Source organism: Melanotaenia boesemani, chromosome 11 (genome assembly GCF_017639745.1).
Source record: "Melanotaenia boesemani isolate fMelBoe1 chromosome 11, fMelBoe1.pri, whole genome shotgun sequence".
In the NCBI taxonomy this organism is placed as follows: Eukaryota; Metazoa; Chordata; class Actinopteri; order Atheriniformes; family Melanotaeniidae; genus Melanotaenia; species Melanotaenia boesemani.
This window is the reverse complement of record NC_055692.1, coordinates 34,564,910-34,591,520: the sequence shown is the minus strand read 5'-3', so window position 1 is coordinate 34,591,520 and position 26,611 is coordinate 34,564,910. Positions and strand designations below refer to the sequence as shown.

Sequence of the window (26,611 nt, the reverse complement as noted above, 5' to 3'; positions counted from 1 at the left end):
TGGATGGATAGATGAAAAGGTGTATGGATGGATGAATGGGTGTGTAGATGGATGGATGGATGAACGGGTGGATGGATGGATGGATGAACGGGTGGATGGATGGATGGGTCCCAGAAAATGAACAAAATCAATGTATAAACCAACTAAATATGATGCATCTTTAGTGGATCAATACATGAACAAAAACAATGAAACAAATAAATGGTATCAGGGTGTATGTAGGGTGTAGATGTGTGTGTAACTACACACTGAGCCACCTGCTTAGTGAGGGGGTGTCTGCATCTCCCCCACAATCTGGATAAAAACAGCTTTTTCCTTTTATCATTGAAGTGTGAGTGTTTGTGCAGCAGTGATTAAAGTCCTACAGCAGCATCACCCAAAGTAAACACCTGCTGATAAGATACATCATTGGCTGTTTGTTTTACTAGTTTTCCTTCACTTTTTTACACTTTTTTCCTGGTCAGAACCAGGTATGTATGTATATATATATACACTAGTATTAGCTGTCAGAACAAACATATTGCTTGTTTGCAGAGGGGTGGGCAGCATCAGGACCAGGTGTCTGATCTAAACTTAAACGTGTTAGAAATATGTTCCAGGTTAGAGTTATTAGACCATTTTCTTCGTGTGTTGATGCTATTTTCTCTAATATAATATGTTCTGTAAGAAGATAAATCCAGTGATCCAGGTGTAGGTGTAACATGTTATGATGGAGTTTGTCATATCAGGGCTTTCCAGGACCAGCTGGTGAAGAAGGGAGATCTGGAACAAAAGGTGAACAGGTCTGTTTCACGGATCCTAAAAGAGAGTAAATCTGCAGTCAGAAGCACTCTGATGATACACTTATAGTCTTATGCTTGGCATCTCTATTAATGGTGTTTCATTGGGGGAGGAAGGGGTTTCATTTGTGTTACATGTCTGTTTTTCTGTCAAAGATGTTAACAGAAAACATATGTTTGTTTCTCAGCATCAGTGCAGGTTCAACCATTGTTAACCACTGTATCTGTCTGAAAACAGGGAGACATGGGCCCCCGAGGACAACCGGGCCCAAGGGGACGAGATGGAGAGTCTGGATCACAGGGCTCCCAGGGGTTGCAGGGTGAGCCTGGGCAGAGAGGCCAGGAGGTTAGTTGTATTATCATTCTGTACAACCATTGACTTCAGCTTTGTACAATTTTATTGCATTTGTTTACTGATCAGCCATTTTGTCCAGAATTAGTTTGATCTGTAATAAATTAAAGATGGCAGAAATACTCAAATCCTGATGTCCTGCAGCTCAATGGAACAACCCAACAGCATTTCTAAACCACAGCAGATTGTACAGATCTTTTATTGTGTTTTTTACAGGGAGATGTTGGAGAACCTGGCATTCCTGGAGGTCCAGGTGCTAAAGGAGTGAAGGTTAATGTCATCCTAACATTTTTAATAAACTCTATTGACATCTCAATCTACAGAGAAGGATACTCACCAACTGAAGAAAAGTGATTTCCCAACATTTAACCACATGATCTCTGAAACTCCTTCCAAAGGTTCACAAGACACTTTTCTCTATATTTTCATCAAATCCTTGGATGGCCCTCCTCTTTTATGACTTCATGAGAAATCCTGAAGAAACCTCCATCAGTTTTATGATCTAATCCATTAGAACAACCAGAAACAAACATGAGGAATTTTCCAGAGATCAAGAAGACATTCACCACACTCTTCATCATCTGGTTGGCCACCACTTCATGATGCCAAACCTGTGGGGTAGATGTGATGTCGTGTGAAACCCAGCCACCAGAACACAGTAAAAATGACCTGGTTTTAGAATAACAGTTCCTAAAAAACGTTTCTAGGACACAGTCCTAAAATAAAAAGCCTTAGGAACAGTCCGAGACACAGTCCTAGAAACAGTTCTAGGAACAGACACTAGGAACTGTTTCTAGGACACAGTCTTAAAAAAAAAAAAAAAAAACAGCCTTGGGAACAGTCGGAGAAACAACAGTCCTAGGAACAGTCCTAGGAACAGAACAGTCCTGGAAGCAGACCGAGGAACAGTCCTGGAAACTGAACAGTCCTAGAAGCAGACCGAGGAACAGTCCTGGAAGCAGACCGAGGAACAGTCCTGGAAACAGAACAGTCCTGGAAGCAGACCGAGGAACAGTCCTGGAAACCGAACAGTCCTGGAAGCAGACCGAGGAACAGTCCTAGCAGGGCTGGACTGGGACAAAAAATCGGCCCGGGCATATTGAGCCCAGACCAGCCCACCAGGTATTGATGGAAAAACAATTAAGCCTAATAAATTTAAAACCACACCATTCTCTCGGACAGTTATTCTACTTAGTAGAAACAAAAAGGCTGCTTGATCTAAACAAGATATAATGGCATAGCCAAAATTAAGACAAGGGAATAATGGAACATGTTCACTGATGAATATTATTATTAATAAATGAGAGATTTAGCAATATTTTTAGAGATTATTTATTCCACACAAACAGCAGAGTAGCAAAGAATATTTCCTCCAACATGGAACCCTTCAAAAAGTGATAGGAGACAGACAGAAAAAGGTGAGAAAGAATAACACTTGATGGACTTACTCAGGTGATCACAGTACTGGTCTATGTACTCCAGAGAAATAGTTGAATAATCAGTTCCATGCAGTACTTACAGTACTTGGAGAGAACCAAAAGGATGCATGGTGTACTCAATCTCCTGAACAAATGAACAACATATTCTTGGATCCTAAAAAGTATGACAAAATATGACACAGTAGAGCAAAAATTAGATAGATATTACTAAAAGTGAGTACTGTTTTCATAAACAGTATGTACCCACCATATTAATAAACCATATTAATAAAGTCAGCATTGACATCCAGCAGCAGCAAAACTCAGGTCAGCAGCACATAATATTTCCTCAAACATGGAACCCTTTAAATAGTGAAAGAAACCAGGGAAAGAAAGATGAGAAAGAATAAGACTTGATGGACTTACTCAGGTGATCACAGTACTGCTTTTTAGAAAATTAGTTGAATCACCAATTCTATGCAGTACTTACTTTGAGGAAACCACAGCAGGCTTCCAAAAATGAGTGACAGCATCCTATAAAACAGTGACAGGTTAAGGCTGGAGAAACAACCAATGTTTATACAGTATATGTTTATGCAATGGCAGTAAAGTTTAATCTAATATCTGATACCTTATAATGAGTGTTTTGATCATTTTTTTTCCCTCATCAAGCTACAAAAGCAACTTTCTCAACAGCTCACTCTTCTCAGCTACCCGATCAATGACCATGTCGGAGTCCAATGACATGAGAATGTCCTTTTCAGTGGCCATGAGCATAAACATCTGTAGCCTGTTCGCGGACAGGCTGCTTCTGAGTCTGCTTTTAATAAATTTGAGTGTTGAGAATGTTCTTTCACAGGCTACCTGAGTCAGAGAGAGGGTCAGCAGGTACTTGTATGCAAGCCCAAGGAGACGATAAACATCTGAGAGCATGTTGAACCGTCTGAGAAGTTGATAGCAGCACAGTGGGCAATTTTTGCACGAATCACAGCTTTTGGTCACAATCTCACTTTCTTGTTCCCATTCTGCAGATCCATCCTCTGCTGTTCTGGTCTTGTACTCATCCACATGAGATGCCTTAAGCCTGTCCCACTGTCCAGCAAAAATTTTCAGTTCTGACTGGAGGTTATTTACAGTTGCCCTGCTATCAAATTTGAGGAGACATGTGCTGAGGTTTTGAAGTGCATTACTAGGGAGAGAAGCAGTTCTGACCTGATCAAACTTTCTGGGATCTAGCCATGCCAAATCAGCAAGGAGAGAACCATGTGTGACAAATCTTCTGTGGATTGCCTCAATGGCTGTGTCCAGAATGGTATTGTGCACTTTCACCTCATATGCTTTGTCAGCATTCATGGGTACCTCATCATCAGCCATCTCTCCAGCCCTGCTTTTTCTCTTCTTTGCTCTCTTCTCGGGTAGTGCAGCTTCCACTTCCATCTCAGTATTGTCTTCTCTCTCCTCCAGTTGCTCATTTGTCCATTTCACAAATGTGTCTGCAGCTGTCTTCACAATTGTGAAATTCCGAGAGATGCTTTTGAGGCTCTCTTGTGTGGCAGTCACCATACGATGGGCTGAGAGGATGTCCATTCCCATCGACTGGAGGTACTTGGACAGTGGGGTTGTTTGCTCAAACACTCGAAGGAAAATCTGTGCTGTTAAAACAGTTTCATATTTCAAGAGACACTCCTTATAGCCCCGTGCTTTGGCACGAACAGCTGGTTTTTCTTTTTCCCGTTTTTCAATGGCCTCCAGTGTAAGCACTGCATCAATGAAGAGGCCATTTTCCGGTTTTCCAAAATGTCCAAAGATTTTTTGGAGAGCATCATGCTTGGACCACCACCTAGTCTCACCTATTGGACTCAGACGTCTGTGTCTCCTCTCTTCTGGGGTTTGTTTCTCCCACAGATTAATCCTCTGATAGGACTCTTTGATGAACACAGCGATGTCATTAACCAGACTGAAAAGTGTTCCACTTTCAATGACACTTTGTGTCGTGTCAGCAAGCACAAGATTAAGTACATGTGCATAGCACCACACATGCACATGAGTTGGAGCCTGCGAGGTCATCAGTGCTGAAAAGCCTTTATATTGGCCCTGCATATTTGATGCCCCATCTGTTGCATTACCGATGCACATGGTTTTGTCCACATTCAGATGCTGCAAAACTCCTGAGAGCAAGTTCACAAAGTTCTGCCCTGTTGCAGCTTCGCACCTCACTATAGCAACAAGCCTCTCTTGCACAGCCTCAGTGACATACCTGAGGATAACTGAACACTGATCATAGCCTGTTATGTCCTGAGTTGTGTCTAACTGAACAGAAAACATTCCAGCTTTCTGGACGTCACTGGCAATTCTCTCTTGGATGAGGTGCCCGAGTGTGTCAATCACCGAGTCAACGGTTGTTTTGGAGAGTAGGGTGATGAGAGACCCTCTACCTCTTGATCCACTGGACTGATGCAACTTCCTGCTTTTTTCAATACAGTCATTTAGATGTTCTCTAAGGCACACATCATACTTGCCTAATAACACAATCAGTTCCAAAAAGTTACCATGGTCAATGCTATCGTCATCCAAGGTGTATGCGGCCTCATTCTCCACCTGCCTATAGCTTAGCCCCCTCTTCCCAAGTACTTTTACCACATTCACTACTCGATCCAAAACTTGGCGTCTCTTTTTGACTTGTTCCCTATGAGCTGACATCTGATTACCAGAGAACAAGCTGCTGATGTTGCTTTTTGAGCTCCTTAAGAAAAAAGCTTCAACACATGTCTGGTGCGCAGCGCTCTTTTCATGCTCCTCTGTGCGCACATGTACATGTCGCCAATCACTCATGCCTGTAATAAATGTGCTGGTATCAGTCCGCTTTGCGAATGCCAGACACACAAAGCAGAACAATAAATGGCGTTCTTTGCAATAAGTGAGCCACTTCCTGCTGGTGCCATCTTTACAGGTGAACACCCTCATCAAAACTGCACTGCTGGTATCCTGCTGTGGGTGGTGATCTAAGAATGCCTGTAACATAGCAGGCTCAGGCCGAGCAAAGTAGTCTATGCCTTGGCTCTGTCTCTGCTCTTCAGTCTCTCTCTCCTGCTCCTCTGTCTCTCTCTCCTGCTCCTCAGTCTCTCTCTCCTCCTCAGTCTCTCTCTCCTGCTCCTCTGTCTCTCTCTCCTGCTCCTCTGTCTCTCTCTCCTGCTCCTCTGTCTCTCTCACACACAGCTCAACTGGTGATGGTGAATCAACCTGGTGTAACATATAAATATTGACATAATTTGTTAAGATTATGGTATTCTGTTGCCAGATAACTAAGTCACAAAAACCTGCATTAAATAATCAGTAATATTATGGCCAAGTTATTATTTGATGAAAAACTACATAAACCAAGTAAAGAAATTATGCAATGACTGATGCTATTATCTCTTGTTAAATCTACATGATCCTCATATCATGATTACAATCTCAAGGCCACATTTTACCAGATAAATTAAGGCCTTCTAAAATATTTCATTAAAAAAAACATTTTAAATTGAACAGAAACATACAAGTGTGATGATGAATGGCGTTGTTAGTAATTAAAAAAGATTAAAACACAGCATATCAAGAATAAAGACAAATACTTTAAAATAGTAACTTTAAACCCAAAGCGACTTTCATGTTTTTTGAAACTTTACATCTCCTGGCAATGTTAATTTAATTCAATTCAAATTGTATCTGCCAGTGCAGAGAAAGTATGATGAATATATCCTCATCATTTACTAGGTCAACATTTTTGCTCTGTTGAGCTTTATCTTTCTTAGTAAATTTTCTAAAAAGTGTGTGTTTATATGCCAATAAGTAAAACACTGAAATATTTATCTATTTAAGACTATACCTAGCTACCTAATGGATAAAATTACTAAAGCATTAAAATCACAATAAGTATAGCATCGACCAAAAAACTGCACACCGGTAGAAAAGCCCACTAGCTAGCATGTAGAATTAGCTTTAGCCTGCTTGTAACTAGTAGCTCAAGAGTAAGCGAGCACAAAGAAAATATGCCAAACACCAAATAAACTTTATCTAAACTGACCAGGTACAGTTTATTTCTTACCTGAAGTGCAGTTTTCTCTCCACTTGCACGGCCAGTCGCCGGCGTCGCGGGTCTCCCGTCCTGCCCTCCCTTCCCCTCATCCACCTGCCGGCCACTTCCACCATCATCGCCTGGGACTGCTTTGGATGTAGATGCTGAAGACGGAACTCCTCGCCGGCCACCAGCAAACATTTCTGTAATCTTAGTACATTTGGCAGCATCTGCCTGAAGCGCTTGTCTCTTTTTCTCCCGAATTTTTTCTGCCCCTCCTTTCCGTTTTTTGGCGTTCTCCATCTTGTGAACCTCTCTTCGTGACCGTGTATGATTGATTGACTGCAGCGGCCCAAACGGGTGGGCGGCCCTCGGCTGTGATTGGTCCAGCCCAGAATCAATCATGGCTAATGGGCTGATGATCGATCTATTAGTTTTGTGCACCAATACTAATAACATTAGTAAGATGTGTAGGAACTCTTCCCCACTTCCAAAAAAAATGAAATAAAATAAAATAAAATAATAAAAAAAAAAATAATAATCCGCCGGCCAGGCCCATAATCACCATCGGCCCACCGGGATAGTGCCCGGTATGCCCTATGGCCAGTCCAGCCCTGAGTCCTAGGAACAGCTGAGCTACTGCAGAAGTCTGGTAGAGGACTCGAGTTTGATAAAAGTGCAAGCGCCTAGATTGAGGCCGCAAATGACACAAAGTTTAGTTTTGTAAGATTATGTCTGTGCTCACCTTCAGTAAATTATTACATGTCCTTCACAGGGAGATGCAGGAAATAGTGGTCCTTTGGGATCAGAGGGGAATCCAGGAGTCTCTGGCACACGAGGACCAAGAGGGTCTGAAGGAGAAAAGGGTTATGCAGGTTTGATGGTAAATAAGTCTTGATAGCACTAAAACATCAGAATGTGTCGTCATCTCTCTTGTATATGATCCGTCTTTTCATTCATTTTTGCTTTCAGGGCCAAGGGGGAACGGTGGGGAAAGTTGGACCATCAGGGTTGGTAGGATTACAGGTGATTTACTGACTGCAGCTGAGACGTTTTAAAGAATTGTGTATGTCAGACATAACCACTTCAGAAAGTATCCAGAGCTCATCTCTGTTTATTGATGTTATTTTACATGAACAAAATGTACATTTTGTCATCAGAAGTGTCTAACATGTATCTATGAGACGTTGTCTGCTTGTTGCTAAGGGAACTGACTGAACTTTGTTAGAAAATTCCAAGAATTCACTCTTAATCTCAGCACATTAAACAAGTTTAACTTACTTAATTTTTTTCCCGTAGACCTCTTTGATTAAACCACGAGTCATAGTTTAGACACAGAGCTGACCTGGGTAGACATACGGCAACCTGCTTGTCACCTGCTGCCATCATTATAATAAGGTATAGGAGTGGTGGAGTCATGCTATGAGACAGAACAAGAGCTTGAAGAAAACTTTCTCCAGAATGCAGTAAGAAAAACATTCGTGATCAAACTATGACCTATAACACAGCAGGAGAGGATCTGTAAAAAGGCCAAAATACTCCTGAAAATACAAACCCCATTACAACTTAAATCTGTTCGTTTGTTTCATTAAACTATTTGACAAAGAAAAGTTAAGTAAATTATCTTAGGTGTCTTAACTAACCATTTCCTTTAGGAAATATGAATACATTTAACTGCAGCACCACACACCAGTGTTTTTGTCAACAATGATGAGGACAAATTTATTTATCATGACGATAATGAGACAGTGACGAGCTGCGCATGTTTCTCTGATAACTAAAACATGACGAGACGTTTGGGAGATCTCGTTGATGAGACTGAAGGGCTGATCGTACGACATTAATAATGCATGACAAAATGCGTGGACACAGACAAGCAGTTTATTTATCCATAGATGAACCATGACGACAGCGTGGATGAAGGGGTTTGGTGGAAGCGATGAAACGATATATGGACATATTTTAACTATAATCCATTATAATTTCACTGGCAGACCAGGTCACGTTGAGCATGTGTTCCTCATCCTTTGCTCATATTTTGGACATGTGTGTGTTCAGGGTGGAGTTTTACACTTTAGAGAATTCTCAGAAATAAAGCCACAGTTACCAAAGTCAGGATGTTGTTACTCTTTGGTTTTTTGGAGTAATTGATTCCACAGTTAGAACTTTATCTGTACAAAGCATCACCCTAAGTAGATCAGAAAGTACCTGCTGTTGGCTCAAACCATTGCTATTAATTTTGTAATTATTAATGAAAAAAACCAAACAACAAGCTCACAATGTGTTGCTTTATGCTGAACCTATAGATCTGCTATTTTATTGTGTGACTTGTATGATGAAGTAGGGCATCAATTCATGAAAACAGCTGAAATACAAAAAGGTTTCTGCCTAACAGCAGTTAAGTATAACACAGCAACATTGCATCTCTGTTGATAGGGAAGTCCAGACTAAAGCTATCAGTCTGGTCAAGGATCAGGACCCGTATTCCTGAAGATTCTGAGAATCCTCTTGGAGAGCTCCTAACTTAACCTAAAACATCCTAGCAAGGAGTCTTAGCTTAGGAGTGATTCCAGAACATTTTTCTCTGAACTCTGAGCAAGGAAAGGACAGAAACTCCAATTAAGTGTGTAAAAACAGAGGATCTGAATACTTCCAAAACCACTTTATCTGTTGCTGTCTCAGCAGTGCTCCACTGGTAACTCCAGTAAATGAGTCACTTTTTTCAGGGGTTTCCAGGTATTTGGGGGACTCCAGGACCTGATGGACCGCCTGGGCAGAAGGTAAACACTCTAATAATATTAAAGCTGCAAAGAGATCGAAAAACTATGACAATAAGTATGAAATATACAGGAAGTTTTAACCATGATAAGATAAGATGTACTTTATTAATCCCGAAGGAAATTTTGAACACCAGTTGCTCATGCCCCATAAAAAAGCTTGCATATATTATAAATAAATAAAGTTAAGAATTCTATTACTAAAAATCAATCAATAAAAACCAAGCAAAATAAAATATGATCAATCATAATAAAATCACAAGTCCACGCTAATGTATTCCAGCCAGAGAAGCTTCATCTCCTCTATTCCTTACTTCTCTGCCCCCTCCCTCACCCCACCCCTTCAAGAGAGTTGTGCAGCCTGATAGGAACAAAGGACTTCCTCAGTCTGTCCGTGGCACATCGGACCGATATCAACCTGTTGCTGAATGTGCTCCTCTGTGATAAGACAGAATACAGGGGATGTGTGGCATTGTCTATGATGGAGCGAAATCTGGACAGAATTAATGCTGCTGATGCTTTATATTTGACAACTGAGCTTTCCTCTCCTATCTGACTCAGGGAGACAACGGTCCTGCTGGTCTGACTGGAGAAACAGGAATTCAAGGTCCAAAGGTACAGGATTGAATTAAATTTAATAAATTAAAGTGAAATAAATGTTTTTTATTCATTTCTAAAGGAAATGATGCAGTGTAAACAAAGAAATAATGAGAATTCATTTGGAATTGTAAAAGGTTTTATTTGCTGTGGGCAGGAAAGACGTTCTGTACTGTTTGCTGCTGCAGAGATGAAGAAGCCGCTGACTGAACACACTAGCTGTGCAGTGTTGTCCATTATACAGAGCAGCTTTTGCAGCATTTTTCTTGTTTGCAGCTGCAAACACTTCAAGACCTGAACTTCCTCTTAACTTTATCCCAACTCATACTAATGTTGAAAAAGTGCTGTAGAATTTGAACAGGTCTTTAAGACGCTGAGGCTGACACCATCTGGACCTGCAGCCTTGTTCTGGTCCAGGCTCTCCAGCTGCATCAGGAACCGAGCAAAAACTAAAGAGGCATTAAGAAATAATATCTCTTAAATTTATTTACAAAAAGTAAAAAAAGACATATTTTTTCATTATAATGACTTTGGTTCCATAAAGTAGGTAAACAAAAACTAGCTTCAACAAAGGCACCAACACAGGGAACTGAAGCACGAGTGAAACATGTACACTGGCTGATCAGGCCATTTTGACACAAAAAGTGGTGAAATAAAATATGTAGTCAAATTACATCCAAGACTAAATCAGTACAGTTCTAAGTAGGAAGATATGAGGAAAAAGAACTTAAACAATCAAGAATAAATAAGTAATGTTTAATTATATAGCACCTTTCACAGACACTTGTCACAAAGTACTTTACAGAAGAAATAAGCCATTAAATTCACAACATAAAAGACACAAAAGTCATGAAATAGAAATATGAAATATAAAAGCAGTCATAAATAAATACCTGAGTCAGCTCAAATTAAAGATTAAAACTTGTTTGAATAAAAATGTCATCAGCTGCTTTTGAGTCTAAACTTTAAAAGCAAAGGGAAAACAAAAGAAAAGCCAAAACCCTTCCCAGTCTGCCTTTGGAAAATGGAGCAGTCTTATTAGGCCTCGGCCATGTTTAGGTAGTGTGGGGGATGGGGGGGCTGCAGGGTGACAGGAAGTTATGGGTCCAGGGAAAATGACAGGTCTGTGGGACGGGAGGCAGAGGATGCTGAACACTGATCTGAACTGAACCTGCTGAAAAACTTGTTCAGCTTGTTGTCTTTGTCCAGAATTCCATCAGTCTATCTTTTTCATCCCCACATCCTGGATGTTGATCTAATAGAAATGTTTTCTGTTCCTTATCTTCTCTTCAGCTGGTTTTAAACACTCCTCTGTCCTGACGCCTCATATTTTCTAATAGAGATGTTGCTGACTGATACCCCTTTTCGACTGAGCTGGTTCCAGAGCTGGTTCGGAGTCTGTCGGACTTAGCAATGATTCTTTGGCTTTCCACTGCTCCTGGCTCTCAATACTGGTTCTTAATCGGTTCTTTGGACACATACAGAGGGAGATGGCTGCAGCAGGCATAGCAAGAACCGTCAACCAGATAGTAAATAAATGTAAAAAGCTGAAAAAAGATTTCAGGGACCATAAATGGGTAAATGTCGGTGTCCAAGGGTTAGTAAATGCAGCATGTACTGTACTTCTATGTTGTTCTGCATCGTCTCTACCATGCTGTAGATCATGATGTAGAATCAAGCAGCAATCTCTGCCTGTAAAAAGTGAGGCCAATGTGGAAGTGCAAAAAATTGCAATTCACCGCTCATCCACTAGGGGCTGGCTCCAAAACAGAGTCAATCCCCATAGACTCCCATGTTAAAAAGACCAACTTCACAGCAGAAAAAACATGTTTAAAGACTTGTACAAAAACATTTTAGGGTTAATAGGTCAAGTTTACCTTCATGACAACTGTGAGGGGGTAAATTTTTTCTAACTCATCCTTTTGGATGTTATTTAATCTTGAAACTTGGCAAAATTAGGGGCGTGTCCTTTTGATTGACATGTATCCAATATCCACTGCAAGAAGGGAGACTGCAGCACAACCACAGTTTTTAGCTGGCTAACAGCGCGCCTTAGCTTTAGCCCGCCTACCTCCGTTAGCTGGTTAGGTACCGTTAGTGCCAGGTTAGCTTGTTTAGCTCTTAGCTACAGGCAGCTTGGAGTTTGATGGGTGTCAATCATCCACCCCCACCTTCACAGTCCCCCTGTCAGCTCCACCCCTTTGCCCATTTTTGGATTTTCCAGGAATGATGACACACGTGACGCTACCAAGATGGCAACGGTAGGAACCGTCCAATGAGCTTCTATTCAGCTCTTCACAAACCTACGGGTGACGTCACGGAGGCTCCGTCCATCTTTTATATACAGTCTATGTGCAGAATTCATATAGCATCATCTCACCAATTGTTTCCATGGTGATAATATCTGTTTTCATTTTTCATTCTTCAGCTTTATGTGACAATGACATTAGTCTGATTGGCATGAGACTGATAAATTTTGCTTATTTTTCGAGCGCATCCACTTTGGGGTAAATATGTGCCGGTCTGAACCATGAACCACTAGTTTCCTCAGCTGAACAATAAACAAACGCAACAAGAGAGACGGTACTTGCGACAGAAAAGCTGATCAGCTGATCACAATAACACACTAGAGGAGGAGGCAGCACAGACAGAGTGCTGTGCCAAAAAAAGGACCCCAGCAGTGAAAGCATGCAGAGAGCAGATGAGGCCACTCACCTCTGGATGGTAGATGTGCATGCCGCTCATATTCACTACCCTTTGTCCCTAATGGACGAGAAGAAGAAGGTCTCTTCTCTCGTAAGGTTTCAGAACTCAACTTTGTGACTGTGGAAAACAGAGAAGTTATTTGGAAGTATCACAGTGGAACCACCTAAGCACCGGCTCTAGTACCAGAACCGAACCAGCATCAGTTCATCTTTGGTCGAAAAGGGGTACATGTGATTTATGTTAACTACTCTAGGGGGTGGCAGGACGCCCAGGTGTGAGAGGTAACATGGGAAAACCTGGACCAGTGGTAAGTGGATAAAATACAACCAAATGAGTTTCCATCTAATTTACTTATTTGATTTCACTGGATTTTGGTCCAGTTACTTCTAACAAGTCATTATAAAGACTTGTTTATAGTTGTCCCCAGTATATGTCATTTCTGAAAGAAATTATCAATCAAGATCACCACTTTAAGTTGAGTGAAACCAACTTATTTTCATTTTGCATGGTTTATGTAAACAGATGTTGCAGTTAAAGAAAACTGGAGATATTTGTGCTATAGGGGTCTGCAGGAGTTACAGGAGGACCAGGGAGGCCAGGTCCAAAAGGTTTCCCTGGACCTGAAGGGATGAGAGGAGAGCCTGGACAGCAAGGGGACCCAGGAGAGGCGGTAAGAGTCCCAGACAGTCTAACATCCAGAACATTTATGAGTCCAACATTATGAACATTTCATAGTGTCCCACATCAGGAACATTTCAGAGGGTCCGACATCAGGAACATTTCAGAGGGTCCGACATCAGGAACTTTTCAGAGGGTCCGACATCAGGAACTTTTCAGAGGGTCCGACATTAGGAACATTTCAGAGGGTCCGACATCAGGAATGTTTCAGAGAGTCTGACATTAGGAAAGTTTCAGAGGGTCCGACATTAGGAACATTTCAGAGGGTCCGACATTAGGAACGTTTCGGAGAGTCCGACATCAGGAATGTTTCAGAGAGTCCGACATCAGGAAAGTTTCAGAGGGTCCGACATTAGGAACGTTTCGGAGAGTCCGACATCAGGAATGTTTCAGAGAGTCCGACATCAGGATTATTTCAGAGGGTCCGACATCAGGAATGTTTCAGAGAGTCCGACATCAGGATTATTTCAGAGAGTCCGACATCAGGATTGTTTCAGAGGGTCCGACATCAGGAATGTTTCAGAGAGTCCGACATTAGGAACATTTCAGAGGGTCCGACATTAGGAACGTTTGAGAGGGTCCGACATCAGGAACGTTTCAGAGGGTCCGGCATCAGGAATGTTTCAGAGAGTCCGACATCAGGATTATTTCAGAGGGTCCGACATCAGGATTGTTTCAGAGGGTCCGACATCAGGAATGTTTCAGAGAGTCCGACATCAGGATTATTTCAGAGGGTCCGACATCAGGATTGTTTCAGAGGGTCCGACATCAGGAATGTTTCAGAGAGTCCGACATCAGGAACTTTTCAGAGGGTCCGACATTAGGAACATTTCAGAGGGTCCGACATCAGGAATGTTTCAGAGGGTCCGACATCAGGAATGTTTCAGAGAGTCCGACATTAGGAACATTTCAGAGGGTCCGACATTAGGAACGTTTCAGAGGGTCCGACATCAGGAACGTTTCAGAGGGTCCGACATCAGGAATGTTTCAGAGGGTCCGACATTAGGAACATTTTAGAGGGTCCGACATTAGGAACATTTCAGAGGGTCCGACATCAGGAACGTTTCAGAGAGTCCGACATCAGGAAAGTTTCAGACGGTCCGACATCAGGAACGTTTCGGAGAGTCCGACATCAGGAATGTTTCAGAGGGTCCGACATCAGGAATGTTTCAGAGAGTCCGACATCAGGATTATTTCAGAGGGTCCGACATCAGGATTGTTTCAGAGGGTCCGACATCAGGAATGTTTCAGAGAGTCCGACATCAGGATTATTTCAGAGGGTCCGACATCAGGATTGTTTCAGAGGGTCCGACATCAGGTATGTTTCAGAGAGTCCGACATCAGGAACTTTTCAGAGGGTCCGACATTAGGAACATTTCAGAGGGTCCGACATCAGGAATGTTTCAGAGGGTCCGACATCAGGAACTTTTCAGAGGGTCCGACATTAGGAACATTTCAGAGGGTCCGACATCAGGAATGTTTCAGAGAGTCCGACATCAGGATTATTTCACAGGGTCCGACATTAGGATTATTTCAGAGGGTCCGACATCAGGAATGTTTCAGAGGGTCCGACATCAGGAACTTTTCAGAGGGTCCGACATTAGGAACATTTCAGAGGGTCCGACATCAGGAATGTTTCAGAGGGTCCAACATCAGGAACATTTCAGAGTATCTATCGCAACTGATAATGAGACATAGTCATTTCTGAAAATACATGAATGAATACCAATAATGGACCAGTTCTCTGCAGGGTCCTGATGGCCTACCAGGAAATCAAGGACCTCCAGGATCACCTGGACCTGAGGTAAGACCAGGACCCACAGCACAGATCAGGATGTACAGAAGATGATGCATTTAGATCATATCTGATGAGATAAGCTGCAGATATTAGAAAGAGAAACCATAAAATGTGTCATTTAAAGAAAAATACCTTCTTATTAACTTATACCCACTTTTTGGTCAGACAGATTAAAATGATTTTAGACTGTTGTCATAAAATAAAAATAATAATAACAAGGATAAGATTAATAGACTGATCAAGTCTTTTTAAGAATACATTTTAAGTTAGAAAGTTCTGAAACTGTCAAATTTGATGCAGAGTCTAAATGAAAATGACCAAATAATTACAGAACTCAGAGGTCCTCATGGAAACATGCTGAGAAAAGGAAGCTGGAAAAGCTAATGTGGCACCTTTCTGGGCCAATAAAAGAGAAGTGAATGAAATAATGATAATAAAATGCTTTTCCCACATGATTAAATCACTTCTATTTAAATGAACCACAGAGTTCTGGGCCTCTGGGAGGAAACATTATGCACATTGCCCAAGTGGACAGGAAGAAAATAAAATCTCTTTAAGCTCTGTACCAAATTTCTAATCTGCACTGTAAACTTAATAAATGACATTTAGCTAAAGCATTTTACCAGCCAGAGAAATAAGATTTATTTAGGTAATAGTTCTCACTGACACCAGAACATGTTAAACAGCTATACGTGACATATCAGTGTGTTCCAGCACTCACAGAAACCTTGTTTTGTTTCTGTTTCCTAGGGCACTGAGGGAGCGATGGGACTCCTGGGTCCTGTTGGCCCTCCAGGACCTCAGGTCAGAACTGACCCTTCTTCTCCATCTGGTTCACATTCCCTGTGGGAAATCTCCACTGACACGATGCCTTCACTGACCTTTGACCTTTACTATCACAACTGAATATCCTGACCAGATAATCCAGTTTTAACCTCCTACAACATTTAACAGCTTGATATCCAGCTCTGCACAAGTCTGGGTCTAAGTCCGGTGTCTTGCAGCAGGACACTGGCCCTCGAGGACCAGGTTCCCAGATATAGACTAAAAGCAAACTAAGTTTAGAATTGCCTCCTCAGTGGCAATATTGATGTTAATAGTGTTTTACTGAACAAAATAACACTAAAATTGACAATATATGAAATTTAATTGTGAATTTGGCTTTTTTATATTTAAAACAACTTAAAATGAAACTTAGATTAAATTTACAGAAACAAGTTTTGTTGATTTTTATTATTATTATTTTAGAAATATTAGAAAAATTAAATACTATAAAACAGCAATTGTAGCTTAATTTATCTAAATATTTATGGTAAACATCAATCAACAAGGGTGAATTAAATTGATAGAGAACACAAAAGCATAAGTTGTAATAAGAGCTAAACGATGGTATACTATACACAAACATTACATATATATTTGTTTTTGTTTCTTAAAGACTTATTGTAACACCACAGAATGAGTTTCTAGATGTTTTTACTGACTGTGTTAGAACAAATGTTCTGTATTCTCCGTCTTCTGTTTCATTCAGGGACCTGAAGGCAACCAGGGGTCAAAGGGAAGAACAGGACATAAAGGTTCAAAGGTCAGCTGCATGCTCCGCTGCACTTTCCTCATTAAGATGGCATTTTGATTCTTAAATAAATTAAAATTCTCGTAATCAACCTCAGACCAAAACAGCTTGAAATGTTCTTGCTAGCAAACACTGTGTAATTCAGTTTTATTTTCGTCTTATTTTTTATAGTGCAGAATAATTTCCATTTCGACCTCAAACACGATGTTTAGATAATCCAAACTGAACTTACACCTTAAAACGTTTTCACCGGATGTTTTAGTACAATGTAAATCTAGATATTTATGATCTTTCTTACAAGCTGAAGGTTTTCAACAAGTGTTAAATCTTTAAGCTAGCTGGAAAACACTAAAATAAACTGCGATTAGTCTTTATTAATGTTTAAAATCAGAGGACATTTTACATCAGGAAAATAGTTTTGTATAGAAAACTGTTAAAAATTAAAGTCTAAAGTGTTAGTGTCCAGAGAGGCTAAATTAACAGATTCTTTAAATTTTGATTTGATTTATTGGTTCTTCCTATGGAGGCAGGTAAGAACAAAAAATAACAATCAAAATAATAAAGAAGATAAAAGAGATAAAGCAACAGTTGAAACAAATGCTTATATAACAGCGACCACTTTTACACACAGAGGAAACCAATTTTACACTAAATAAACCGTTTGTACTGTTTTCACTTCTATAACCTCGAGTATCACGCAGCTTGATTTAATATTTCTCATTGTGAAGAATAATCTTCACTTTACATACATTATATACATCTTTTTAAATAATTTTCAAAGAATCACACAGTTTAATGTTTTCAGGACAAAACTTTTTATCAAGTTTTATACCTGAACATCTGCATCTGCATAGAAAGAGCTGATTGTTTTTTTCCTAGCTTTGTAGCTTATTTGGATTGATTTATTATCTAGTTATTGGATGAATAATGAATTAGTTCTACAAGTTCGGGTTAACAAGTTCATATTCTAATGTAGTTAATATTCTTTTGAAGAAAAAAAAGACAGAATTTGTTTGTTTTTTAAATGCATTTCCCCAAACCTCAACACAGTAGGCTACGTCACATATGCTACGGTTAGAGGATGATAAAATAAACAATCATTTCTGACATAAAAATGCTTCGTTTCATTCAGAAATACAAAAGATTTAGACTTTTTGGACACTTTATGTGACTTTTCCAGTTTATCAACAATGACTCCAAAGAATTTTCTTCAAAAATTTTTTTACTTCAACATAATTGTATTATTTTCAAATATGATGCATTTAGTTTTTCCAAGGAGAAGGGGGAACTTGATGGCTTATAACTAGCTTTTAACTATCTGAAGTTCCATGGCTTCTAGAAGCTGCTTCAGATTGTTCCCGATACACAACAAATAAGATGTATTTTACTAAATTAGAAACCAAACATTTATATACAATATAAACATCGGTGGTTGTGTAGTGAGTCCTGTGGAGCCCTACATGTTGCCTTCAACAACCCTGAATTAGTAGTATTGAAATGTACAAATTTATATCTTTATCATAATGGCTGCTCAGCCAGTCGTAGGCCACTCCCCTGATACCATATTTTATACTTATATCATTTATTAAGAGCAATTTATGATCAGCTGTGTCCAATGATTTATGTAAATCCTAGAATATTCCAACGATATGTTATTTTAAGTTTCATCAGTAAAGTGAAGAAATCCGGATTTTCCTGAAACCATATTCTTGGTTACAAAGTTTACTGTGCTTGTTAATGAAGTTACTCAGTGGATTAACAAATACATTTTTAATATTTTTAAGAGCTGAGATCATGTACATTTGTTTTAGAGTCTGTTGACTGACTGGACTGAGTTTCAGGGTGAAGATGGGGAAACAGGAGATCCAGGGAAGGCTGGACACGCTGGAATCAGGGTAGGATGATGGACCAAACATCACACATGAATATTAATGACATTCTCCTCCTGAGCCCAGCTGTTATTCATTTTTAAAGGGAAGAATAGGGGGACATGGAAATGGAGGAAGAAGAGGGAGGCCAGGAGAGAAGGTCAGTCACTGAATTTTAAGTTTCAACTTTTAAAAAAATGTCTGGTTAGTTTAGTGTTTTTCATGACGTTTTGACTGCTTTGTGGTCCTTCAGGGGACGAAGGGGGACCGGGGCCCTTTTGGCCCTGCTGGGAGACGGGGTACATACGTAAGTTGTGTTTAGTCTGGAGTTATTTCTGCTGTAACTTTATCATCTTTATACATCTTGATTTTAAATAAAAACTCATAGAAGATTCATGTAATTTCTCATATTTATTCCAAACAGGGTGGTGCTGGTCCACGTGGAGAAACAGGTGAAACAGGAGAGCGAGGCTTGAAGGTATGCCTTTAGATCTTATCTGTTTCATTTAGTCCAGGACAGTGAAGTTTGATTAATGTAGTGCAGCAGATCTGGAACTTCTAGCTCTGGAACTGTAAGGGAAGGTTCAGGATCAGTTCTATCAAAAAGAAAAACACTCAAAAGCCTGCCGAAGAAAGAAACTGGTAGCTGGTTCCACAGGAATGCAGCCCTGAACCTTGTTCTACTGTCAGAAACTCAAGGAACCACAAGTAAGCAGATGTGTGTTAACTGAGGATTTCTGGCCAAACTCCAAGTAGCACCGAGGTCATAGTTAAATTGTGAGGCGGTTCAAAGAAATTTACAGTTACACAATTACAGCTTTATTTGTAATGAGTAAAGTAGTCCCTGGAATGAGGAAGGTTATCTCTGGAATGAGGAAAGTGGTCCAAAAAATTAATAAAGTAGTCCCTGGAATGTTGAGAGTAGTCCCTGGAATGAGGAAAGTGGTCCAAGAAATGAATAGTCGTAGGAATTAGTAAAGTTGTAAAGGCTGATTAATTCCTGTTTTTTCAATGATGCAGAGTGAAGCTGGAGATTTGGGACCACCTGGTCCTCCAGGAAGAGGAGGGTTAAAGGTGAGTTTACTGAACATTTCAGCACAATAATTCCCATAGACCATCTCATTTTTGGCATGTTTGCTGAGTCATGTTTTACCTTCATTATACTGATGTTTCAGGGATCCAGAGGCTACATGGGGGGACAAGGAAAACCTGGTCCAAAGGGAGAGCAGGTGGATGAACAGTTGGTGTATTCCAGTGTGAACCATCACGGCTGACGTTTCCATCATCATAACTGCAGTTATGATGATCTGAAATCCAAGCGTTTTACTGAGTAGAGGAATCAGGTTTAACAGAGTCCTGTCATTCAGCCAGTTCTGCTGAATGACTCAAACAGTTGTCATGTTGGTTGTGTGACCTTTCTGCATGTTTGACAAACCATTACAAGCTGAACTGGTGCATGTCTGCACTCATAAAATATTCCAGTAGCTGTAGATGGATCCTAAATGTTGAACATGTAGACTGGAACTCGGAGGACCATGATGGAGATGGTTCCCAAATTATGTCAGTTTCTATCCAGCAGAATGATGCAGTAAACCATCCACCAGTGACTGCAGTGCTAATCAGGAATTCTTTCTAAAATGTTCCCTGTGGAGTCTTGGATATCTAGCAGGAGTCACTCTGTTCCCCTTGTTTGCATTAATAATCATACATAACTCTGGACTGTTTCCCAGGGAGACATTGGCCCACCAGGAGGACGTGGTGCTGCAGGACTGCCTGGGCTGCCTGTAAGTCATCTCAGCTGTAACCTGCCGTGCCTTGATAGTATTCACCACCCTTCTCCAGAGTCTGCAGCAGCACTTGGTCTGAGATGCCACCAAGAAGATCTCAAAACAGGACAAAGACAAAGATCTGTAAAAATACAGATTTGAGTTATAAAGTCATATAAAAATACTCTCAAAACCTTCACACACAGTCAACACTATATTAATTCATTTACTTGTGCTATTATCCTTAATGTCTCAGTTTCCGTCAGCATATCTGTAGCTACCATGAAAAAAGACAGTCATGAAGACTTTTTGAGACCCGGTACTGCTGCGGTTCTGATGGTGGAAACCGTTTATTGATCTGAACATCTGCTCTTTTCTCTTTCAGGGCTTATTTGGACTGAAGGTGGGTAAATCTCCAGGCTGTTTTCGGACATATCTGAGGAATGAATCAGTATATTTCTAATTCCCTGCTGTTTGCTGTCACCAGGGACTGAAAGGTTTTCCTGGATCACCTGGTCCAGCTGGAGAGACGGGTTTGTCCGTGGGTATTTGCCTTCCTGTGGAAGCTTTCTGCATAACAACGAATGAGGGAGTCATGAAGTGATGAGATAACAGAATGTGTGTCATACAGCCCACGAGACTAATAATGTGTTAATTTTACCACATCTTGTTCGTCAGGGTCCACCTGGCCCACCTGGCCCCCCAGGGTCCTCCCTAAATCTTACACTGACTCAACTGAAGGTAAGTAAATGCTAAGTTTAAGATCTTTTCTTTACTGGTCCAGTCATTTATTAATAAACTCTCTGTACTTTGGGGCTAATGTCTCAGGAGCTCATGTACATGGCAGACAGGGCCAGCTATGTCCTGGTCCAGACTCTGCTGGACTCGCTTCAGAAGGATCTTCACTGGTTCATGAAGCCCCCTGATGGCAGCAGAGAACATCCAGTTACTACCTGTCTGGAGCTGTGGCTCGCTCATCCCAGCTCCCCCAATGGTGAGGTGGGCAAAGGGTCAGTCTGCAGTAAAACTTTAAGGCCAGGTTTGTTGTATAAACAATAGACTCGTCACATTAACGGTCCTCCATGTGCCTTTATTTTCTCCTCATGTATGAAATGTTGCATGAAGAAGCTACAGGACTTTGGGCTGGGATGGTGTACAGATGTCATAAAACCATGAAACCCCCCCATCTGTTTACTGTGATGGTTTATTACCCTCGTCTCTAAATGCAGAACCCGTCTGAGCGTTTAGAACAGATGCAGATACTTTATTAATCTGCTTTTCAGTTTTAAAGTGATCAGTGAGCAGCAGCAAAGACCATGCACACACACAATACTCATTTCATTTTATACATTTATTTCTTTAACCAGACAAACTATAAAGATAAACATGAATCTCTAACCCTTGAATGAAAAGGAGCAGAAAGAAGACAAACCTTATATAATTTGCCCCTCCCACACAAATCATTAATTACCAGACATTTCACTTAAGATTCAAGAACTTTATTGTCATTATGTGAGCACAACGCAGTTTTCAGGAGTCTCTCTGTTTTAGCACACATAAATAAGAAAATGGAAATATAACTATAAATAAGGAAACAAAATCACATGTAACATGTAAAAGATATAAAAACGCCTCTATATTAACAGACAATTAGAAAGAATAAAACAACTTCAGACAGCAGATATGTAATATTTTACACCTCGTTTAGTGGTTAGACGTACCTTAAACCACAGCACTGAATTAACATTTGAATGTTTTTAATAGTTTAACGTGAGGAAGAGGAGCTAAGTGCCGAAGTTTAGATTTAGTTCACAGATTATGAGAATAGTGTGAATTAACACTATTCTCCTCAGGACAGGAACAAGTAGTGGAATCATGTTTTTAAATGTTTAAAGACATTTTCTTCCAGGGTTGTACTACATCGACCCCAACCAGGGCAGCCCAGAGGACGCCTTCCAAGTGTACTGTGATTTCACCTCCGAGCCAAAGACCTGCCTGTCTCCACTCCAGCCTCAGGTGTGAACATGAACTCTGTAAATATAAAAGTCTGGATTAGGCCGATGAAGCCAGTTCAGAGATATGTCAGACCTTCTTCCTGTGGTTTAATGATCAGCAGGAGGAGAATGATGGTTTTTTGTGTAGCAGTCAGCAAGTTTTCACTTCATTTATTACTTGGGTGAATATTTCTCTTGTCAGTTGATGGTTTCAGTCCCCAGTTTCAAGTCTTCTCCAGTTTGAAATGATTTTGTAAGGTATCCTGTTGTTTAAAGTAAAGTAGATGAGACTGGAATATTGATGGAAGATCTACATTGTGACTAACCACCATGTTGGTGTTCATAGGTTCCCACCACTCGCTAAGCATCATGGAGGGGCTTTCAAACAGAAATACTAAGAAAAACCACTGATAATTTAACCAAACACTCTGAACATGGACTCAGTATTGTCACATATATGTAAAACATGATTTATAAATCATGTAAACCATTTGGTAAATTACTTTATGTTCTTGTAAATGTGTGTTCAAATCCACACGTTAGTATCAAACCAATATGAACGCAGAAGAAATTTAAACATGCAGATTACAAACTGCAGAAACATTTAATATGTGAAGGAAAATAATTTACCAAAAGTCTCCATGAGAAGGATCCACTCGAGTTTTATTAAAAGTCTTATGCATAAGTAGAGCCACGATACAGAGTCACGGGACATGAAGACAGGAGATGTGTCTACAGTTTTATCTACAAAGCCTGGAGAAGGACAAACAACATGCTGCTGACACATGTTGTGATTTTATTGGCTAAACACCTCATTATAACACTTCATGACCAACCACAGGTTCCAGTGAAAGCTTGGATGAAGGATTCTGGCTCCAATATGTCATTTCACTGGTTGAGCACCATGAAAGATGGTTTCCAGGTGAGTGTCTGATCCAGATACCATTTCATCTGAGCTGAATTTCACTTCATTATTTCTCTACGTCTCATACCCTCCACCTTCCCCAGTTTGAGTATCCAGGTGACTCCGATGTGGTGCAGATGAGGTTCCTGCGGCTCAACAGCAGGGTCTGCTCTCAGACCATCACCTACTCCTGCCAGACAGGAAATAGACTGAGCCGAAGAAAAAGGGAGGTCATGTTCCAGGCTGACACTGGCAGGCAGAGTTACGTAGCAGCACTACGGGACTGTGTGGTAGGTGACAGCAAACCCATTTCATGTAGGCTTGTTTTATTCAGTCTTTCAGGTGGCCTCAAGCTTTCTACAGTTCCGTTTGGTCACCCTGATCTGGTTCAGGTCCTTGCCTGTGACCTTGGGTCACTAGCAGAGGAAACCAGGTGTGATTGTGGATGGTGCTTTTAAGCTAGATGAACAGGTCAGCTCAGTGGTTAAGCCTAGTTTCTTCCAGCTAAGGCTGATTGCCAAAGTCAAGCCTTATCTAAGCACAAGAGACCCTGAAAAAGTCATCCATGCTTTTATTACCTCTCGCTTAGACTGTATGTATGTGGGAATTTGACAGTCTGAGCTTCACCACCTGCAGCTTGTTCAAAATGCAGCAGCCCATCGATTCACTGGAACAAAGAGGCGTAAGCAAAGAAATCCAGTTCTTCCTTCACTCCACTGGCCTCCAGTCAAGTTCAGGGTTGATGTTAAGATTATTTTATTGTTTTTAAGTGTCTGAATGGGTCCCAGAATACCTGTTTGATCTCACATCGGCCCTCCAGAGCGCTTGGTTCAGCCATTCAGATGGTCCTGGAGGTCCCTCAATCTAACTTAAAAACTAGAGGAGACTGAGCCCCCACTCTGTGGAACACTTTGTCTTTAACTCTGTGGTCTGTAAAAGTGTCTCCACCTTTAAATCTTTGTTGTTGTTGTTTTTTTTATGTTGTATGTTGTCCTTATATTTCATTGGTTTGTGTAAAGCACTTTGGAGGCTTTGGCTGTATGAATGTGCTATAGAAACAAACTTGACATTGAAATTCTAATGAGATCTGTTTAAGGAGAGAAAGAAAATGATGGTCAGAGGTACAGTAAGACTAAAGTGGCCTGGTGAGCCTGTAAGGACTGGACATGTCGGGTCTGTCAGACTGTAGCTAGCAGCGGTGAAGGCAGTACACAAACACTGTACTTACGTAAAAGTATAAATAAACAGACAAAAATGTACTCTAGTAAAAGTACCATGTTAACCTTTTTACTTAAGTAAAAGTAAGTACTTGCTTCTAAATCAACTTAAAGTATTAAAAGTAAAAGTATTTGCTGAATGTGTTGGCTAATTCGGTGGTCTAGAGTATCATTAAGTGTGCTAACTGTATTTGTTAACACATCTGTAGTATAGACCGACCATTTTAATTAACAGTGATACAAATGATGCTACTGGGAACACTCGAAAAATCTCATATCAATTATTTGAAAGGTTATTGATCTTTTTGGGTTTACCCTCTGACACAGTTCACACCGATGATTCTGGAAATCAGTTTTTTAGGGTGACCTGCAGAGTTAGATGCCACTAAAGAAAGAAAGGAGAGGCATCCCATCTTCCTGGTGGACCAATATCTCCCAGGGAAACAGTCAAGAGTTATCCATGATTCCCGTTTGGGGTGTTTTCCCACCAGTTAGTGCTGCTGCAGCAGGTGAAGGAGGGTCTAACGTCACCTGCTCGCTTTGATTGGTTTAATGGACCGATTCCCGTCTCAGTTTTGATCACATTAATGCCTTCAGGACTAAACCGGATTTATTTCTTTATAATGACCGTTGAACCATGCGTTATCCTGCTTGAATGATTTTATCCTGAGAAAAATAGTCCTTCTACCGAACTTTAACGTTGCAGGTGTTGCCTAGCAACCTGTTACATATTACCATGAACTTCTGTTAGGATAAGTTAACAGGCTACTGGGGGAAGGAAATTATTATTAGCTCATTTAATTCAAAGGAATTTTCTGCAGTGTACCGAGGAATGTATAAAAATTTAAAATAAGACAATAAAGTCCTCAATGTGACTGTAACGTATAACGCAACGCGTTGTAGAAATGTAGAGTAGAAGGTAGATTATTTACTGTAAAATGAGGTGAAGTAAAAGTCTAAAGTATCCACATCTAAATCTAAAATAAAAAACATATTTAAGTCCAGTAATGAAGTACTTGTACTTTGTTACACCACTGTTTCCACCACTAGTAGAAACCACCCAGGACATGTGAAACGTCTTTCCCAGATAAAGATCTGCCTCGAACCAACAGGACCTGAGACCTACTGAGCAGAGAGAGTGGCTGGATGAGAAATGACATGTTGTGTTGTTTCCACTTATCTTTATTCTTCATCTCCAAATGCTAAATGTGAATGTTTTTTTTTACAGCCTTTGGATGAGCCCGAGTCAGAAAGCCAAGAATCCGTGTTCCAGTTTGAGAGTGAAGCTCTGGAGCTGCTTCCTCTCAGGGACCTGGCAGTGCTGGGAAACAAACATGTCTACCACGAGTTTGGCTTCACCGTTGGACCAGCTTGCTTCAGCTAGAGATGCTCCCTCTCAGCATGAACACATTCGCAGCTATTAAAAGAAAATCCACAAAAGCAATTTTTTCTTTTGCAGCATGACAGAATTTCTGGTCTCTGGTTGATGTGTTAAAATATTTTGGACATTGTGAGTTAAAAATGAGCTGCCAGCTCTGAAATGTACAGAGGTGAGGGAAAGAAGACCTGCTGACGGTGGAAGAAGGTTCCTCCGCTCACAGTGACTGTTGACCTCCCTTTTTATCACCAGAGTTAGACTGAACCATGTTCTTCTGTATATTTTGCTTGTATTTTTATACATTTTTATAAACCTTATTTATGTAAATATTCCTGAGCTGTTCATTTTATTCCTGAGTCTCCTGTATTGTATCCAAGTTTAAATAAATAAATAGGAGGTGCAGGCAGCTTGAAGACGTATGAAAATCCATACCTGAGGATCTACTGTACGAGCTGAATACAAGACCAGATACAAAACAAACAAACATCATATGGTGGCTCTTCATTAAAATAAACATTAAGTTTCCTTTTTGAAAAGTCTGGTAACATTTGCGTCTCTAAAGTAGTTTTATTTAGCTGGCTGAGGGAAAAATGTCTCTTTGGATTGGAAAGGCTGCAGACCCCTGCACTAAACACATAAACAGGTTTAGCAGCAGTTTTCTCTTTAAACAGCAACAAATATATTTCTTCATATATATTTATAAAATATTTATGAGAAAGAAGGATGAAATGTTCAGGATTTACTAACTA

General features: G+C 40.4%; 1 protein-coding gene and 1 long non-coding RNA gene across 4 annotated transcripts; one reads left to right on the top strand and one right to left on the bottom strand.

The window, feature by feature from the left end:
* Positions 1 to 2,447: 2,447 nt before the first annotated feature.
* Positions 2,448 to 6,726, bottom strand: LOC121648609. 3 transcript variants are annotated; one of them, XR_006012004.1, is made up of 5 exons: positions 6,637 to 6,726; positions 3,040 to 3,083; positions 2,818 to 2,912; positions 2,651 to 2,724; positions 2,448 to 2,516 (listed from the first exon to the last, which is right to left on the bottom strand). It is a non-coding gene; the product is annotated as an uncharacterized LOC121648609 (long non-coding RNA). The 3 variants fall into 3 exon arrangements; XR_006012003.1 differs by lacking the exon at positions 6,637 to 6,726 and adding exons at positions 3,244 to 3,249; positions 5,760 to 6,087 and having other exon boundaries at positions 2,448 to 2,724; positions 3,040 to 3,180; XR_006012002.1 differs by having other exon boundaries at positions 2,448 to 2,724.
* A 6,246-nt stretch (positions 6,727 to 12,972) lies between these two features.
* On the top strand, positions 12,973 to 26,169 carry LOC121649044 (collagen alpha-1(II) chain-like). The gene is made up of 16 exons (XM_041999574.1): positions 12,973 to 12,993; positions 13,249 to 13,356; positions 15,913 to 15,966; positions 16,694 to 16,747; positions 18,577 to 18,630; positions 19,624 to 19,677; positions 19,779 to 19,832; positions 20,334 to 20,387; positions 20,755 to 20,772; positions 20,857 to 20,910; positions 21,048 to 21,110; positions 21,198 to 21,363; positions 22,279 to 22,385; positions 23,205 to 23,285; positions 23,372 to 23,557; positions 25,713 to 26,169. The coding sequence occupies exons 1-16, from the start codon at positions 12,973 to 12,975 to the stop codon at positions 25,866 to 25,868; spliced, it is 1,284 nt and encodes a 427-aa protein (XP_041855508.1). The 3' UTR covers positions 25,869 to 26,169.
* Positions 26,170 to 26,611: the final 442 nt, after the last annotated feature.

What these genes read in the sequence shown, in the direction of transcription:
- LOC121649044 (XM_041999574.1), top strand. Translation starts at nt 12,973, where the DNA reads ATGGGAAAACCTGGACCAGTG. An exon ending in AAGGGGACCCAGGAGAGGCG is followed by an intron (nt 13,357 to 15,912) that starts GTAAGAGTCCCA and finishes TCTGTTTCCTAG; the next exon opens with GGCACTGAGGGAGCGATGGG. An exon ending in TCATCCCAGCTCCCCCAATG is followed by an intron (nt 21,364 to 22,278) that starts GTGAGGTGGGCA and finishes ATTTTCTTCCAG; the next exon opens with GGTTGTACTACATCGACCCC.